The 18,963-nt window shown below is 37.9% G+C and overlaps 1 protein-coding gene across 13 annotated transcripts in view; it reads left to right on the top strand.

Annotated features, from left to right (window-relative positions):
• Positions 1-18,963, top strand: part of USP54 (ubiquitin specific peptidase 54) — a 106,888-nt gene that overhangs the window by 65,642 nt on the left and 22,283 nt on the right. For 9 of the 13 annotated variants that reach the window (XM_016120902.2, XM_016120916.2, XM_016120967.2 and 6 more), the window contains 12 exons: positions 5,646-5,780; positions 7,444-7,557; positions 7,698-7,780; positions 8,156-8,261; positions 8,378-8,524; positions 10,547-10,696; positions 12,251-12,419; positions 13,757-13,927; positions 16,470-16,601; positions 16,778-17,158; positions 17,391-17,622; positions 18,548-18,681. In XM_016120902.2, coding sequence (XP_015976388.2) covers positions 5,646-5,780; positions 7,444-7,557; positions 7,698-7,780; positions 8,156-8,261; positions 8,378-8,524; positions 10,547-10,696; positions 12,251-12,419; positions 13,757-13,927; positions 16,470-16,601; positions 16,778-17,158; positions 17,391-17,622; positions 18,548-18,681 — 1,954 coding nt within the window. The remainder of the gene's footprint in view (positions 1-5,645; positions 5,781-7,443; positions 7,558-7,697; positions 7,781-8,155; positions 8,262-8,377; positions 8,525-10,546; positions 10,697-12,250; positions 12,420-13,756; positions 13,928-16,469; positions 16,602-16,777; positions 17,159-17,390; positions 17,623-18,547; positions 18,682-18,963) is intronic. The other 4 variants (XM_036223807.1, XM_016120991.2, XM_016120976.2 and 1 more) reach the window with 1 other exon arrangement.

Here is an 18,963-nt window from a genome sequence, read left to right on the forward strand (position 1 = left end):
CCCAGATGGTAAAGTTATATATTCTTTCCCCTCTTGAAAGAGAACATTTAACATTCTTTTGAACACACAAAACTAGTGGGAAAATTCTCTTTTTCAGTAGTCATTAGAATTAGCTCTTTTATCTTCCTTTCAGAGGGTTATATTTATAAACAGGCTCCATTGGCCACATTGAGGTTTATGATTTATTTAGGTCTATAATTTCTGGGAAGTATGGAGAAAACTACATTATGAGAGCCAAAATGATGAGAGATTTTGGAAGCCCAGATCGAGAAGAGAAACCCTAAGAATTGAATATAGTGGTGCATAAAGCACATCATGCCTTTGCAGAGGGTATCACTGACACCTCTCAAGGATGATTTGGACTGCTGACAATGGCACTTTCCAAAAACCTGGGGCCCATAAAGCATCAAATTTAGTGACATCTTTTCTCCTTGACCCCCATCATCTCTATTCATGACTCCTTTTAGATGCAAGACTGGGAAATCCTGAGAGAAATAAACAGATGTTCCCTGCCTAAAGATAAAAGTCTGTGTTTATTGGGAGGTGGGGGGATCAAAACTTAAGCAACAGCTGCATTTGTAGGTGCCAAAGCACAAAGGCTTTCTGTCTTTATGGCACTTCTCTCTTATGTACATGGTTTTTGCTAATCCAAATAATTATGTGCTCATGTGGGTAGAATTGTTTGCTACTTGATCCAAGAGAGATGGGTGGGGAAGCACCTGCTTTTAGTCATTAAAATTTTGTTGCTTTTGTACTGCATCCAAGAAAATAGTTAACAGAGAAAAAGTAATTTGCCTTTTCCTGCGAATGAAAAGGAAGACCTATTTGGTTTCACCCAGTAAAGAAGAGCAGAGAGAAACCTCAAAGGTGGGTTTTTCTCTGTTTATTTAATTGAAACCATCAGAGACCCCACAGGGAAAAATTCCTGGGATTTCGTTCTTCTTGCCCTTCTTCCTCTGTGCCATAAAACTCAGCAATTGGAAGAATACCAGTTTTTGTTCCTTATTGGTGCTACCACCTGTTCTTACTGCTGAACTAAATGTTCTTGGCTTTCTTTCGTGTGAACAGGATCTCCCTCTGGGAAAGGTGGGAGGAGGGTGAAAAAGAGAACAGGAGGAGGCCCGTTCCAGCCTTGTGCTCATGTGAGAGGGACACACAGGGGTTAGTGTGCTGCCCTAACAGAGGGGCTTTGTGCTACAGCTTGTTCCAGAGTCACAGCTTTACAGATGCATGCTAAGCGGGCTCAGGCTGCTTTATTTCATCCCTGATATACTCGCTTCTTCCTAACAATAGCAGAGAAAGACCGATATCAATAATTAAAATAAGAAAATTAAGAAGATGCAGTCAGAGGCCATTCTGAATGCATTTAGAACTCAATGTGTATGAAGAAAGATGCCTGTAATCAAGAGGTGAGAAATAAGTATAGCATAGCGGTGTTGATGCCACTGAACACAAGAGCCAGATCTGTTGTTACATATCTACTGTAGGTGTAGACAGAGCTCTTATTTTAGGTCTTTTCCTTTCTGTGCTGAAACCTTTCTTATCTAGGTTATGGGAGATCTTCCTCTCTTGAATAGATACAACAGAATAGACTTTGTTCCTTCCTACCCAGATCTCAGAGACTGGGAGGGAGCTCAAGGTAGAAGCATTTCTGACTCAAAGCCAATCTTTAGCATGAGTCAATGGCTGGCAGGCTTCTTAGTAACCTAAAGTGAAATAATAATAATAATAATAATAATAATAATAATAATAATAATAATAAATATAGCAGCTAACACTTAGATAGCACTTATCATATTTCCAGGCATTAGTCTAAGGGATAGATGGATAGGAAGGTAGGTAGGTAGGTATAGATAGAGACAGAGACAGAGACAGAGATAGAGACAGAGACAGAGATAGAGATAACTTATTTAATCCTTAAATAACCTGAAGAGGTACATACTATTATTAATTCTCTTTTAAAAGAGGAAACTAAAGCCTAGAGAAGTAAAATAACTTGTCCAAGTTCATATAGATGGTAAGTAACAGGGCTGGGATTTTGAACCTATATAGTCTGGTTCCAGAGTCCATGTTCTTAGCTATTACTCTATGCCATCTCTCAGTGGAGCCCAGTCCTTCCTCAAACAGGATCTTCTGAACTGCAGAACACAGAAAGTGATTTGAGTGACTATTTTCTGAATTTTCTATAGAATGGTAACATAACTAGTGCTATACACGGGAGAGAAATTAATTCATTAGGAACTGTAGAAGCCTTAGATTAGTAGGGCTTCTCGAGGAAATCCAATTGAAAAAGACTAAGGGGGCTATAGTTTGCAGATGTCGTATTTGTACAGAACTATTCTGGAACTAATATTCTATTGGTTTATGTTGGGGCTTGTTTTGGACTCTGAACAAAGAATCAAACCTCATCCATCCAGGCTTTGTCACCAGTAATGTAATATCTTACCATTAGCAATTGAGAAGAGCAGCAGGTTGGAATATGATAATGGTTACTAAGTTTTGCCATGCTGAGGTGACTTTCTTTCAGCAAATCATCAAATGGTCAGACCATCATTTATTTGTAGTAGTCACAGCTCTTTTTCTCACCTTCATTTTTCTTTGTTTCTCCATATTCCTCCAGTTTCAAAATCCCATAGGTCACTTGGAAGCTATCCAGTTGCCCTCTGGGAGTGTTTTGGTCTAGTTTAAGCAGTCAATAATAGACATTCTTCTATTCCCAGCAACAAATTATGGAAGATCCTGGCCTGCCTTCACCTGATCTTAGAATAGACTTGTGAAAATTTTCTAGGCTAATCCAAAAGGACTTGGAGTAATTATAATAGGTTTCCTTCCCAAGACCTAGCTTGTTAAATAATACTAAATATGCATTACTGGTACTGCTTCTTCCATATCATATTGAAATCATCTGAAGGGAAATAATAGTAGGTTATCCAGTAAATTATTCTTGAGTTGCTATAGGGATGGATGTTCAATGTGTATAAGGAGGAATGATGCTAGTAAGAGCATAGAGAGTTGAATGAGGAAAACAGTTTCAACTTGAAATACGCAGAACAAGGTTTAGTCCTATTTTGCACTGTTTATATTACCTCAAGAAAAAAATGTTACATTTTCTAGGTAATTCTTTATTTATTTAAAAAAGAGAGAGAGGACTTAATAATATCTTCTCTTAATAAGATTTGTCTATAGCACATGATTGATTGATTGATTGATTGATTTGTTCATTCATTCATGTATTTAAAACTAGTTCTTGGTTGCCCTCTGTATGCCAGTACCTTTCAAGGTGCTGGGAGTATAGGAGGGAATTAAAGGACAGTAATTTCTGTCCTCATACTTATGTTCTAGCGAGTGTAGTCAGACAATAAATTAAAAAAAAATACATGTTATGACAGATGGTAATAAGTGCCACAGGAAAAAATAAAACAAGCAAGGGTAGGAGATTTGGGAAGAGGGGGTGGAGTTTGCAAATTTAAATAGGGTGATTAGGAAATACTGTATTGAGAAGGTACTATTTGGATAAACACCTGAAGGGAATGAGGGACTGAGCTGCTGATAGGTCAAATAATACAAGGACAAAGAATTGACCATTCTAGATTGGGGTGGGGGGGGGGCTTCTTAGATCACATAGATAGGTTTATAAAGTGGTCTCATTTCTGGTCTCATTAGGAAGTCTGAAAAATAACCCTGGGATTTTTTTTATATGAAGAAATTACTAACAAGAATTTCAGGCGAGTTCCATTCTTTGGCGTATTGATATGTCATTTATTGTTGAGTGAGTTGTTTATCTGGATGGTTTAGTGAGGATCTGGGCCATGTGCTGTCAAGGAGCACATTCTAGTCTCTGTGGGAAAGGTCCAATAACACTTGAGAAGGACTCATTAAGCCAGGTGCCACTTGCTGCCACTCTGTTTTCATTCTTTGGACATCACATTCATCATTGTTTTAGATGTAGGTACATGTGGAGTAGATACATTTAATTACACCAAAATAAACTGGTGCACATAAAAGACACCAGAAGACTGGAATAAGTTATTTGCCACAGTAATACTCACAAAGGACCTAGAAACACTAAATGTAGTTAGATAGACTAAAATTAATCAGTCTGATTGTATTAATTGCTGACAAAGGTATGGGAAAATTTATTTTTGTGTACTGGTGGAAGTATAAGTTGGCATAGCCGATTTATAATAGCAAAATTTGGAGACTGCCAAACTGTCTCTTGAGTAAAGAAATGGATAAATAGACATGTCGCAGTCGCCCAATAACAAACTACACAGCGTGGTAAAGGGATAAACCAGATGTGTGTGTGTGTGTGTGTGTGTGTGTGTGTTTATGCAAAAACAGATTTATTTGTAGGTACAACAATGAGGAATAGGATACTGTTTTAGAAAGAAAGCAGTCTTTTTCAAATGAAGATCAAGGTTCTTAAGTAGCTGTCTTAGGGATCTACAAAGGAAAGACTTGCTGTGTTGCCTTCAGATGTTAAGTCTCTATCTGACACATCAGCAGGCTTTTAAATGTGTCTTTCTGCTGGTCCTACTTTTCTAATTTCTGATGTTCCAAATAGCCTACTCTTCTGTTTATCCAGGTACTTTGCCATGAAGTGTAAGAGCTTAATCCCCAGAAGGGAGATTTTACCCTCACGTTTTCTTAGATGTTTTAGGAACTATTCTGCATGTTCCTTCTTCACCTCAACTTGGTCTTAGAAGAATGTGGCAAAAAGAGGTGCTCCCATATCGTCATTGTAATAACAGGGCATATAAACATCACTGACGTGAAGCTCATAAGATGTCGCTTGATATATACATACATACATACATACATACATATACATATAAATATATAATTCTATATATATAGTATATAATTCTATATATATAATATATATAGTTATGGTTATATCTCAAAAATCAGTGCTGAATTTTTTAAAAAGGTAAAATTGTGATACTTTGTACGTAAAAAATAGACACACATAAATGTATGTGTGTTTACATATTCCTAAATAATACATGGTGTGTGTGTGTATGTATATGTCTATGTAAAAGTATTAAAAACAGAAGATTATCCAACAAACTCATCACTGTGAGTGGCTGATAGAGAGTAGGCGATCTTAAATGGGACTTTAGCTTTATCTGTGGATTGGTAGTAAAAATGATGGAATGTTTATTTCTCAGTGTTAGACGTATAGATGTTCGTTATATTATTCTTTGTAGTCTTGGGAAATTTTATATTAGATAAAACAATTTAAAAGAAGGGGCCAAGTTTCATAGAATCAGCCCCCAGAGAATAATTTACCAATCCATTCACATGTAATTTATCTTTATTTACTGCAGACCTTTATCTATATCAGAAGAAATGAGGTGATTGCATTACATTAACTCACGACAGTGGTCTCTTGTAAATGTGCCCTTGATGGTATCATACTCAGAAGAGTAAGAGTCCTTATTCTTATTGGCATAGGATTATGCCATTTATTTTGACTCTTGATTTTTTTTTCTACTTTTTTATTACTAACTGCAAGCTTATCAACTAGTAGGAAGTACATTTGGTTCCAAAGTTATGAGCATGGAGATACTAGGATGACAGAGATGTATAAAAGCTTAATAACGGCATTGTGCTTTTCCCCTTCTCTAACCTCTTCCCTACAGGGAATCTTTAACCAGTTTCAGTGTAGTAGTGAAAAAGTGCTTCCATCTGACACTCTCCGCAGTGCTCTGGCAAAGACTTTCCAGGATGAACAGCGTTTCCAGCTGGGAATTATGGATGATGCTGCGGAGTGCTTTGTAAGTGCTGGCCTCTGGCCCACTTTGATATGGGATGGGATGGGACTGTTGATGGTCTCCATTAGATACTGGCTGCTCTCCTGTGGTTATTTACTGTGCCCCTCTATCTAAACTTGTCTCTCCAGTTAGAACAAGGTATTTCCCTAATTTCTCAGAGCTCTAAGGTATCTCTGCTAATGCTCTGTGAATTGCACAGTGGGTTTATTCTAATTCCTTCAGGTTCAGGGTAATTTTGTGCTTGCCATTGCATAAAACAGTGGCTGTCACCTTCAGAGGAGACAGAGCTCATTAAAATAGAAATTTTGGGGCCCTACTCCCTTGAGTTTCTGATTCCATAGGTCTGGAGTAGGTAGGGCTCAGGAATGTCTTTCTTACAAGTTCCCATGTAATATTAATATTGATGCTACTGGTTTGGGGACCATACTTTGAGAACTCCTGCATTACTAAAGATAAACAGAATAACTTGAGTTCCTAGCACAAGTGTAAAATGCTGTATAGGTACCTATGTTTCTCCCAGTGACTTTTAGTAGCAGACCCTAACTCCTCTGAACTCTGGATTCTATCCATCAACCTTTAGAAGACTCTCTGTGCATCTTTTAAAAATTGGAGCGTGATATACATCCCATTACAGAGTAAAATGTAGGTCAAAATTGGAGGCACTCCTGAGAAACTGGATCACTGATATATTTCTGGTGGGATTGTAAAATAGTAAAGCTACTTTGGAAAAGTTTGGCAGTTCTCAAAAAACTAAACCTGTAAACTATCATGTGATTCAGCAGTTGCATTTCTGGACCTGTATCCCAGAGATATGAAAATTTATGTTCATAGAAAAATATGTACCTGAATATTCATAGAAGCTTTATTCATAATAGCTGAAAACTATAAACAACTCAAATACCTTTTATGGGTAAATGGTGAAACGAACTATGGACTACTATGCAGTGGTAAAAAGGAGTGAACTCTTGATTTATGCAGCAACTTGATTAGATCTAAAGGGAATTATGCTGAGTAAAAAACAATATCAAAAGGTTATATATTATGTGATCCCATTTATGTAACATTCTGGAAATAATAAAATTATAGAGATTGGAGAACAGATTAGTGGTTGCTAGGAGTTAGGGTGGAATTGGGTAGGTAAGGATATATATTATGTGATCCCATTTATGTAACATTCTGGAAATAATAAAATTATAGAGATTGGAGAACAGATTAGTGGTTGCTAGGAGTTAGGGTGGAATTGGGTAGGTAAGGCTATAAAGGGATAACATGCGGGGGCCTTGTGATGGAATAGTTTTATATCTTAATTGTGGTGGTGGTTACATGACTAGCACAAACACAAATGAGTGTATATAAAACCAGTGAAACCTGAATAAACTGGATCATATTGATGATCATTTTCTGGTTTGGATATTGCACTATAGCTATACAAATTATTACCTTTGGAGGAAACTGGGTAAAGGGTACCTGGACCTCCTGTACAAATTTTTTTTTTTGAAACTTACTGAAAATTTATCGTTATTTCAAATTAAAGAGATAAAAAAAAAAATCAGAGGTACTCCTACCATCTAGGAGGATAGCTATTTCTCTAAGTAAACTGCCAACCAGTTTGCACATTAATCTGTTAAGTATTGTTGATATACTCCTTTTGTCCTTTCCCTCTTAGGAAAACCTGCTGATGAGACTACACTTCCACATTGCTGATGAAACCAAAGAGGATATATGTACTGCCCAACACTGCATCTCCCACCAGAAATTTGCAATGACACTGTTTGAGCAGGTGAACCTTAGGTCTATCCCTATCACTTCTTAGACTTTTTCTTCAAGGACACTTAATCCTGGGATGTGGGGCATCAAATAAGTGCCAGAACAGTTAATGACTGTGGCTGTTTGCTTTTGTTTCTTTCTCCCTGGGCTCAGTGTGTATGTACTAGCTGTGGTGCCACTTCTGATCCGCTGCCTTTCATCCAGATGGTGCATTACATCTCTACCACTTCCCTTTGGTAAGTTTTCCTAAAGGCATCCAAATGGCTTATATCCTCATTGCTGAGTCTATGCTATGTTGCAGGAACTCAGAACAGTAATTTTAAAATAACCTTTGTTCTCCTTCTTTTCTCTCCTATCCCTCCCCTTTTCTTGTACTTACTTCTGGCCAACAAAGTGAGAGGAGGAATGGGGAGTCTATGAGCTTTGAATTTTGGGACAGGCAGAGGCACTCACTGTGTTTTGGGGACACTGAGGCTGGTCAGGACAGGTATTGTGGGCAAAGGAAGAAAGTCAAACATATGAATTAGGAGTTTTCATGAATGACTTATTTGATTTAGCTATAACTCTGTGTAGCTTGTACCATCATCCTCCTTTATTTTCCCACCTTGAAGCAATCAGGCTATTTGTATGCTGGAAAGACGAGAAAAACCATCCCCAAGCATGTTTGGTGAGCTGCTGCAGAATGCCAGCACCATGGGGGATCTGCGGAACTGTCCGGTGAGATAAGTCGGGAGTGGATTTTGGAGTGGGGAGGAGAACGCTGGGATTAGTGGAATTGAGGCAGAGCCAGTGGGAAACATGTCAAACTAGCCTTAAATATGTATGTATTTTAGAGCAACTGTGGAGAGAGGATTCGGATTCGCCGTGTGTTGATGAATGCTCCACAGATTATCACAATTGGACTGGTATGGGACTCAGACCACTCAGACTTGGCGGAGGATGTCATTCACAGCCTGGGTACCTGCCTTAAGTTGGGTGATGTGAGTGTTAGTTACCTTTATCTCTGACTTAGTCTTGGTGTGAACACTGAATACAAAGGTATATCCTAAAAGACAAATACAGAGTTTTGGACAAGTGTGCTTGTGTATAGTAGTCCTTCCTTATCCATAATTTTGCTTTCCATGGTTTCAGTTACCCACAGTCACCCATGGTCTGAAAATATTAAATGGAAAATTCCAAAAATAAATAATTTGTAAGTTTTAACTTGCATGCTGTTTTTGCTCCTTCCTCCCTGGGACTAATGAATCATTCTTTGTCCAGCATATCCTTACCCATTTAGTTACTTAGTAGCCGTCTTAGTTATCAGATTGACTGTCACAATATCGCAGTGCTTCTGTGCAAGTAACCCTTACAGTAGCTTAATGTTATGTCACAATGCCTACATCGTTCATCTTATTTCATCTCATCATGTAGGCATTGTATCATCTCACATCATCACAGGAAGGGTGAGTACAATACAATAAGATTTTGAGAGCAAGTGAGAGATCATGTTCATATAACTTTTATTATAGTATGTTATTATAATTGTTCTGTTTTATTATTATTATTGTTAATCTTTTACTGTGCCTAATTTGTAAATTAAACTTTATTATATGTATGTATGTGTAGGAAAAAAACATAGTGTATACAACGTTTGGTACTATCTGCTGTTTCAGGTATTCACCAGGAGTTTTAGAACTTATCCTCCAAGGATAAGGGGGCAATACTGTATGTGTGCGCACATATATGTACATGCGTGTGCATGCTGATATACCTGCTTTGGATAGGTAGCAAAGGCTTTTTATAAGAAATGGGATAACTTTGTACTTGAAAGACAGGATGGGCAGAGCTTAGCTACTGGTAAAAAACAAACAATTTATAGAATTAATATGTGCTCTACTCATTGTTAGTTTATACCAGTGTAGAGTAGGGAGGGGTATTCAACCATGGGAGGTCAAAGAAGTGAGCAATCCTGACTAGAGCTGCTTTGGGAGGTGAAGGAAGCGAAAGTTGGTGACCAGAATCCTAGAATACGAAATTCGTAGTGAGGAACCAATGTCTGCTGAGAAGATAATGAAGTAGCTTAGAAGAGAATTTAGTGGGTTAGTGGTTTTCCATGCATTTATTTAGGAAAATAGACAGGGAAACAGACTTCAGACCTGGGATCTTACCTAATCAGCTCCATGCGCTAGCATAGGTATAACCACAGTTTTCCTTCGGTCAAGAGAAGAGCCAGAGACTCTGTGGTTTCCTTTCTACTTGTTTTACTCTGGGACAGTCCAATAACTAAGGAGATCTCTTATTGTTTTTTGATATCATGAAACCATGACAGAATAAATGAACTATTTGGGATTTTATTTTAGATCTTCTTCCCAAGTCTCTGACATGAGTAGGCTATGCAGAATAAAATCTCCTTTTTAAAATTCTGTAGTCTACATATTCTATACTGTTCTAGTTTTGTTTTGGTTTTATGATTGCTTTCTCAACCAATGAAATTTCTCAAGGCAAGAATCGTTTTCTTCAATTTTGTATTTGTATGTCTCTTAGCACCTAGGACGGTGCCAGACATCTAGAATTGAAATGCTGGTAACCAGCATAGTGATATTGCTCCTCCTAAAGTCTTTTTTACCCCCTACTTAGAGTCTCAGTGGGACATTTATATTTGTAGTGACAACTGATAAATAACTTGGTACTTGAGAATGTTTTTGTTTTTGTTTTTGTTTTTGTTTTCAACTTTCTTGGCTCCTCTTATGATAGGCCCCAGCAAGAAAGTATTAAAAGGTATGAAAAAACATTACTACCTTACCAGTTTACTGGCCACTATCTGTCTTGCTTTTCCCTACATTTTGCCTTTTTAGGTTTATTTCTGATGATTAATATGGACTAGCAAAAAAAAAAAAAAATTGTAGACTAATGGGCAGACAGGCAAGTCAGTACCTTAAGAAATGATGGAGTTTGCTGAGAGGTGATGTGAAAAGGATTGACTATGTCACTGTTCTGTTCTTTCTCTTCTTTCCTCACAGCTGTTTTTCAGAGTGACAGATGACCGGGCCAAGCAGTCTGAACTGTACTTAGTAGGAATGATCTGTTACTATGGCAAACATTATTCTACATTCTTTTTCCAAACAAAGATTCGCAAATGGATGTATTTTGATGATGCTCATGTCAAGGAGGTAGGAATATTAATGTCCTTCTTGAAGTGTTTGGTGACTACAACAAAAAACTAAGGATAATTATTTGTCTTCGGTGTTTCATTTCATAATTTTAATGTCTGACTGCCTATCTATTGAATTTATAAGAGCATCAGTCTTCCCCAGTAAATGACAAGGTCTTGAGGACAGGATGAATCTATCTTCTATTTTCTCTGAAGGCCGTCATAAAGCTTTCAGCACAGTTCTGTCTTTATAGTTGACAAAGTGTTTTTTTAAAATGTGTTAATTGGTTGATTTGAGTGCTAACAATCTAATGCCTCAAGTTAGGTTATAAGGTTAGCACAAAATTCAGGATTCCAAATCTTAAAATTATTAGTGGGTAATACTTTGTTTCAGGGCTGCTATAAATTATTCTCTGATTATTATGTCCCTGAAATGCCCTATCACAGATTTTTGAGATGGGGCTATAATGATATTTAAAGCTGGAAACTTGGTATTATCTAAACCACAGAATCTGTGGATGAAGTAGTTTAGGTGATCTGCATGAATTAGGAAGCCTCTTGTGATTAGGTCAGCAGCTATGAGCCTGCTTAGCTAATAAGCTACACCAATCCATGGACCTTATGCAGCATCTTCCAGAAATAGTAGTCTTTGTCGAGTCCCTACTTCTCTTCTTCATCTCTTTTCTGCTGTTGTAATTTTGGGTGACATATAAATTCTTTGAGCTTAACTTTTTTATTTGAAAAATAATACCTAGCTTATAAAATATTTAATAAGAATTGTAAAAAGCATACAAATGCATTTTAGTTAAGATAATGATAACTCAGTTATAAATTTACTGAACATTTATTACGAAATAAGAATTATGCTAATTGGCTGACTCTGAGAGCACTCCATCGAAGAATGTGACTGATTAAGCTTAATAGACGGTGACTTTGAGGATTTGATTGCATTGTTGTTTCCATGGCTATTCAGTTACTCTTTTCCACTGCCATGGCAGCATTGAATCCAGCACAAAGCTAAGGCCAAGAGGTTCAGCTGTCTATTCTAAGCAGTTTGACATTTTATGTCCTGCCATGTGTGAACTCTGAAATGGAATGTCATTTATTCTCAGGTAGTCTGTGAGAGAGTTTCTGTTGGCTCTTTAGCTTCATAAAAGTGATTTTAATATTTAGATGAAAATTATAGAAATGCAGATTTTAAGCAAGGGCTTTTTAATTTGATGTCTGTGAAAAGAAATTGATCACCAAGGCAGCTGAAGTCCCCTCACATAGCACATTCACCTCTGAGAACTTTTGTTTATATTTTACAATTGAATTGATGTTTCATGGGAATACAAATAATTTTATTCATCATTACTATCTCTTATAGGGTTTTAACACTCTCTAAAAGGATTTAACAAAAGGAGATTTAACAAAAAGTTTGTTAAGTTTAGATTTAAGATATCTTGCTATCTCTTTACCTGATTCTTGTCTTTTCACCTTATGTTCTTTAGAAAAACAGAACAGGAAGGTATGTTTTAAACTGTGGATACAAAGTATAATTGTCATATTTTTCTGATTGTTTCTGGTTCAGATTGGGCCCAAATGGAAGGATGTGGTGACCAAATGCATCAAGGGCCATTATCAGCCTTTGCTGCTGCTTTATGCAGACCCCCAAGGTACCCCAGTGTCCACCCAGGACCTGCCTCCCCAAGTTGAGTTCCAGTCATACAGCAAGACATGCTACGATAGTGAAGATTCAGGTGAGCAGCCTAACTCTGACCTCCACCTTTCCCTCACCAACGTGATCACTGGATATTTGGGACTCATACTTCATCACGAGCCTAGCACGTAGCCTAGGTTGGAGAAAGAAGATCCATTAGAGATAAGAAAGAAATGCCAACTAATGCTGAAGCCCAGCTTGTGCCAGGCTGTTTCCTTCAGCCTCCCAGAATGCATTGCCTACATCATCTGGCCCCAATTCAAAAGTGAAGGGGAAATTATGTTGATTTAGACTAAGATAGTAAGTTCATGAGAGAAATCTCAGATTTTAACCTTCAAATATTGGTAAAGATGACAGATTCTTACTAGCAATTTAACAGTGACTTAAGAAGTTGTGAAGACCAAGAAAAATGATGTGAGTTACTGCTAGTCTTAATGTTAGGGAGGAAAGATTTTTATTTAAAAATCCAAGTGCAGTATTGATATTCTTCAGCTTATGAATCAGTTGTTCACTTCTAATTCAATTGTTTGGAACTTTTAAAATTATGCTTTTCTATAGAAACAATGTGCAGTTTGATGGCTAAAATCTCAGGTTAGCCCACAGAAGCTCATAACATATTAGAAATATAACCTTAATGGTTTTGGCTTGATTTCCGAAAAGGAGGAAAAAGAAATGTTCTTTTCTACTTCTAGATCTAGGCTGGCCCTGAGTATAATTTTAAAAGAGAAGACACTTTTTTTTTTTTAGAATCTTTTCCCCTCCTTTTTGGACTTCCCTCCTGCTTGTTCACCAGTGTTCTTCCCACCTTCGTAACCCCACCCATACCTGCTCTACTTCTCCCTTCAAACACCATTCCCACTGTTGTTCTTGTCTCTACTAGGTGTTTAGAGGAAAATAGTCTGATTGAACTAATTTACACTCAAGTACAAATAACAGCCCCATAATTTCTCAGATATTAAAAATGCTTATAATATTAAAGTAACATATCTGGCAGTATAGGAAAAAAGTTATGGGTTAGGGGTTATGTATGCCAGGTCGGCCTGGGACTCTTCATCTAAGTAGATCTTACTTTTCACAACTTTTTCCTTTCTTCCACTTTTCCCCCATAGGTTTTCTAAAAGCCCCACAGTTTTTGACAGTGGCAGGCAGAGTGAGGGCTTCAGCAAGGTAGGGGCAGGAGTGGGAGGAATTGTTTGTGTGTCCGGGTGATCTGGAAGTTGGGTGTTGGGAAGAATGGCTCTGGTATATCCTTCTCACCCTTCCATCTAGGAAGTTCTTGCCTTATGGACCTTTGTTGCCATCCAACTCTTTGCCCATCTCTATCACTGTCCTTCTCTCTTTCCTCACTTTTGTATATGTGTCTCCTCCTTCCCTCAGGGAGGGAGCCCTCCATCTCAAGTGATACCCGAACAGATTCTTCAACGGAGAGCTATCCCTACAAACACTCCCACCATGAGTCTCTGGTCAGTCACTTCTCTTCTGATTCTCAGGGGACAGTCATCTATAATGTAGAGAATGATTCCACGTCTCAGAGCAGTCGGGACACAGGTAGGGACTTATGCAGTGAATCCTGCTTGCATGATTCAGTTCCTGCATATAGGGTTTCTCAAGAAAAAGAAACTGGTGTAAGTCAGAAATGTCTGTCATGTAAAGGGAGAAAGGCACAGAACTTGGGTAATTGAGTGAGATCAAAAAAAGCAACACAATTCTGAATGAATGATGATGGTCCATTGCATATATTCCTGTCCACAGTAGCATGTCAGTAAGGACCATTGTAACGTGATTATCAGTGTGATTATTTATTAAGAAATCTGCTTTTCTCTTGCTATGTTCTTGACCCCTGTCCTCGTAATACCCCATTAAATTCTTGTGGTCTTGCACTTCGTCATGTTCTGATGCCAGACTTTGTCCCAAGAGAAGGGCTTTAAGAGAAGGTACATATTATGAACAGGGGACACCTGCTAATTATGGGTAAGGGACACTTGCTAGGCTTCCTAAAGGACAGAGACACCAAAGAATGAAAGCTAGCCTGTTCGTTATTGTGAGTTCCATTCAGAGAACATGCTTAAATTGTTCTGTTATTCTATAAGAAAGTGTGCCTGTATCAGTAAAAGAAATCAGTACTGGGCATAAAAGGAAGAATAGTGAATGAATGACTGCTGAGATGAAAAGTTCATCACCTAAGGCACAGAACAATGCCCATACTCTTAGAGACTTGGGAATTACTGAGCTCGTGGCTTCAGATTGGTGGCTTTATACTCTGTGCATGGTTTGTTTGTTTTTTTAAGAGAGAATTTCAAATATATTCAGAAGTATACAGAATAGTATACTGCCCCTCCATGTACCCATGACCTAGTTTAAATAATTATAACTCATGACCAATCTATTTTTATCTGTACTTCTACCCGCTTCCCCTACTCCTAGATTATTTTGAAGCAAATCCCAGACATATAACCTTTTTTCAAAATATTTTAGTATGTACCTAAAATATAAGAAATCATTTTTTAAACATACCATTATCACTTTTAAAGTATTAACAATAATTCCTTAAAACCACTAAATAACCAATGAGTGTTCAAATATCCAATTATCTTATAAATGTCATAATTTTTTAATGGTTTATTTGAGAATACAAATGAGGTTTACACGTCGTGGTGAGTTAATAAGTCTTTTGCTTTTCTTTTAATCTGTAGGTTTCTCTTCTGTTCTTTCCTTGCAGTTTATTGTCAAAGAACTAGTTAATTTGTCCTATAGATTCACCACATTCTAAATTTTGCTGATTGTGTTCCTATGGTAAACTTTAGCATGTTTCTCTGTGCTCTGTATTTCTTCTTGTAAATTGGTGTTTGGATCTAGAGGTTTGGTCAGATGCATGTTGGATTACTTTTGATGACTATTGCATAGATAACTACTGCAAAGTATGATTTTTAAAAAACCATATTTCTGAAACTGAACTGGGGAGAAGCTAAGTCAGAGGATAAATAAGGCGTTTTCCAAGAGAGTCAGGTTAATGTTAAGGGTTTGTGAATGGCTGGAGGTGGGGGAGCATACCCCCATTAGTTTCACATGTGTAGGTCTTATAGCTCCAAGTGATATATTTCCTCCTTTCTTAAATCTTTCCTGTGGGTCCACAGGTAGCAAAGGATCAGATAAAAGCAAAAAAAAGATTGTATTGCTAATTGATTGAAAATATGTAGGTATATCATACGTTGCTGATACTTGAATATGTACAAGGATTTTCATATACTAACATATGAGAACAAATTTCCGTTAACTCTCAGTGCATTTGAGAACCTAGGGGATTTTCTCTAAGCCTGTCTTCTGATTTAATTCAGTTGCTTAATTCACCTCTGGCCTCTAGTACCCTAGATGATTATATCCTTTAGAATCTGATCTTTGCTGTTGTCAAATCATACTCCACATTCACATGTGCTGGGCATGAAGCCAGGCAAGTTACATAAAAGCCCAGATCTTCTGGGTTTCCCAGCAGTTAGTATATTGAGAGGCATGATCTCTAGGTGAAGCCAAGTTTGGTAGAGCATGATTGGAGATTAGAATGAAAATTATTCAGAGTTCCGATGTTCTTTTAAATGATTTACATGTAAGGTAGGTTTAGAACTGGGTCTTAAAGTTATATACGATCAGACTCTTGTGGACAAAGGCTTGGATAATACTAAAGGTAATAAAAATTAGACTTTACTTGGTGTGTGTTGCTAAATAAATCTCTTATTCATGAGAATAAAAATAAGAACATTTTTATACAATCTTTAAAACTTTTACGTTTTAAAAATTACCAAGTAATGTGTCCTTCAGGTCACTGGGAAAGATTTTGAATGGGATTGAGATTGGTAATTGTTCAGGAGACATTATAAATTTGGAAGCTTTCATTAACTACTTGAGCTTCTTTGCATTTATCTATTAAGAGGTTCCTGATACACTTAACGTCAGATAGCCTTGGCCCCTGCAGCTTCCAGTCCATGGCTACACTAAATTTGTGGCACTGCTGTGACTCCCAAAGGGAGACTAGGTTCTCAAGAAGATGGAGGTCAGTCTCAGATATCAGCTTACCCCCATTTTCTTGTTCTTTCAGGACACCTGACTGATAGTGAATGTAATCAGAAACTCACATCCAAGAAAGGGTCTCTGATAGAGCGCAAGAGGAGCTCTGGCCGGGTTAGGAGGAAAGGTGATGAGCCACAGGCCTCAGGGTACCACAGTGAAGGCAAGACACTCTGCATTGATTCTCTTTCCTTATTCTCTCTGTCAGACTTTTGTTATACTTCATATTGTGGCTTCTCCATTCTACTCATAGGGCTTTCTTTGTTTTCTCGACTTTGGGATCTGGGCATCCATGAGCATTTTCAACGTTTATATTTGTTTCATTCTTTCCGATTTTAGGAGAAACACTGAAAGAGAAGCAGGCTCCTAGGAATGCCTCTAAAACATCCGGCAGCACCAACAGGCTAAGGGATTTTAAGGAGACAGTCAGCAATATGATCCATAACAGACCATCCCTGGCTTCTCAGACCAACCAAGGATCACCTTGTGTGGGAAGAGGAGGAGACCAGACTGACAAAAGACCTCCTAAGAACCTGCCTTTACACGCTCGTGACTGGGAAGTAGAAAGTACCAGCAGTGAGTCAAAGTCCAGTTCTTCTAGCAAGTATCGTCCAACATGGAGACCCAAACGAGAGTCTCTGAATATCGACAGTATCTTTAGTAAGGACAAAAGGAAGCACTGTGGCTATACCCAGCTTAGCCCATTTTCTGAGGATTCAGGTGAGAAGACAATTAGGAAAGAATTGAGCTTTTGAATAAAATTGACTTATGTATTTAAAAAAACCTGGGTTTTCTGGTAGACTTGGCAAGGTATGTTTTTACCCTTGTGTGGGGTCTTTTGGAGATTTAAGTTCAGTAAATGAGTAGCTGGACTGAGGTGTTAGTTATGTCTTTATTTGAGGCAAATGCTAAATCTACCTCCTTTTTCATACTTGTCCTTTGACCGAGATAGCTAAAGAATTTACACCAGATGAACTAAGCAAGCCACCTACTTATGACTTTAAAAGCAGTGGACCAAGCTCCCAGTATAAGCCCTGGGGCCCAGCACGGCCAGGCTCTCACCTATTAGAGCAGCACCCTTGCCTAATTCAGCGGATGGAATCTGGATATGAGAGCAGTGAGAGGAACAGCAACAGCCCTGTCAGTCTGGATGCAGCCCTGCCTGAAAGCTCGAATGTCTGCAGGTATTGTTTGCCTTTTGAATAGCGGCATTATCTCTTGCAGCTGTGTGAGCCGCCAAGCGGTTTTTTAACTCAGACAAGTGGATAGGTGGACTTTATTACCATCTTGTGAGCAAGCAAAGTATTGTGCTCTATCAATTTTCTATGGCAACAGCCCCCTCTGCTGGAAGAAAGAGCAAAAGCATTTGAAAAAGGAGAGAGAACTTTTAAGTACTATGTATAAAATAATTTAGTAAATAATTTTCAATGAAAGAATAAATTAGTGAATCAAAAGTTATATAGCCCTAAGCTCAGAGAGAAAACTCAATTGTTATTTATTCTTTTCTTTCATTTTAGGCTAGATTCTTTTTTAAGGGTCATTGAAAACGCTGTATTTTATGAATCCAATGGTATTTATAATTCCATAAGATAATAATGAAAGTTTAATAGTGCTCATTGCACCCTGTCCATAGGGCCCAGTTTCCTTTATAAATTTCAGGTCTTCATACATTGTTTTTACTGAGTTGCCACAGAGGCAAGTTAACTAGTAGTACATAAGTTATTTGAAAGGAATGACTATATTTTCTACAAGAGTGATAACTGCCTCCTCGTACTACTTTCCCACTGCTCTTCCCTGGCCACAGGACCCTGTTCAACTTTACACATGAGAAGATGCTACAAAGGCATAAGAAAGGAAGGCAATCCATATTAGAGCATATATTTATTAAATAAACAAGTTTTGTGTCAGACACTATGCTAGATGCACAAAATGTGAATGAGGTGAGATAAGATAGTCAAATGAATAGGTGTTTCAATTTTTCAGAAGTAGCCTAGCAGATACTTTATAGTAGTTCAATGCTTTGGTTTATTTTGAGGGAATTTCGTCCTAGAATGTTGCTAGTTATATCCTTTTTGATGCTTTCATTAGACTCTGGTTTCTTTTTTGAAGGGATTCAAGTGCTAAGAGATCAGCTGGGTTGGCACCTTCCTGGCGTCATATCCCAAAGTCTCACAGCAGTAGCATCCTGGAGGCAGACTCCACAGCATCCAGGAGTGTCTGGAGGAAGAATCAGCCCCTTTCAGGTAAGCAATAGGACAGTAGATTTGAAGGACTGGATTTGACTGCCAGTTTTGTTTGGGAGACAGCCCTACCTGGGCACATTTGAAATTAGAGGACAGTTGTTGCACTTTCAGTATTCCATCAGAATGTAAATGTGGAGGCATTTGAGCTGCTCCATCTTTGGATTTGTCTATTTTTTGTTCTCCATCACGGCTTGCCTGACTGGTCTTTTCTACCTTGGAGACAACCCTGTGGGAGCAAGAAGCAATAAAAATGTAGTTGGTGAACAGTGTCAGTAGCACCTA

Source organism: Rousettus aegyptiacus, unplaced genomic scaffold (genome assembly GCF_014176215.1).
Source record: "Rousettus aegyptiacus isolate mRouAeg1 unplaced genomic scaffold, mRouAeg1.p scaffold_m13_p_6, whole genome shotgun sequence".
Taxonomy (NCBI): Eukaryota; Metazoa; Chordata; class Mammalia; order Chiroptera; family Pteropodidae; genus Rousettus; species Rousettus aegyptiacus.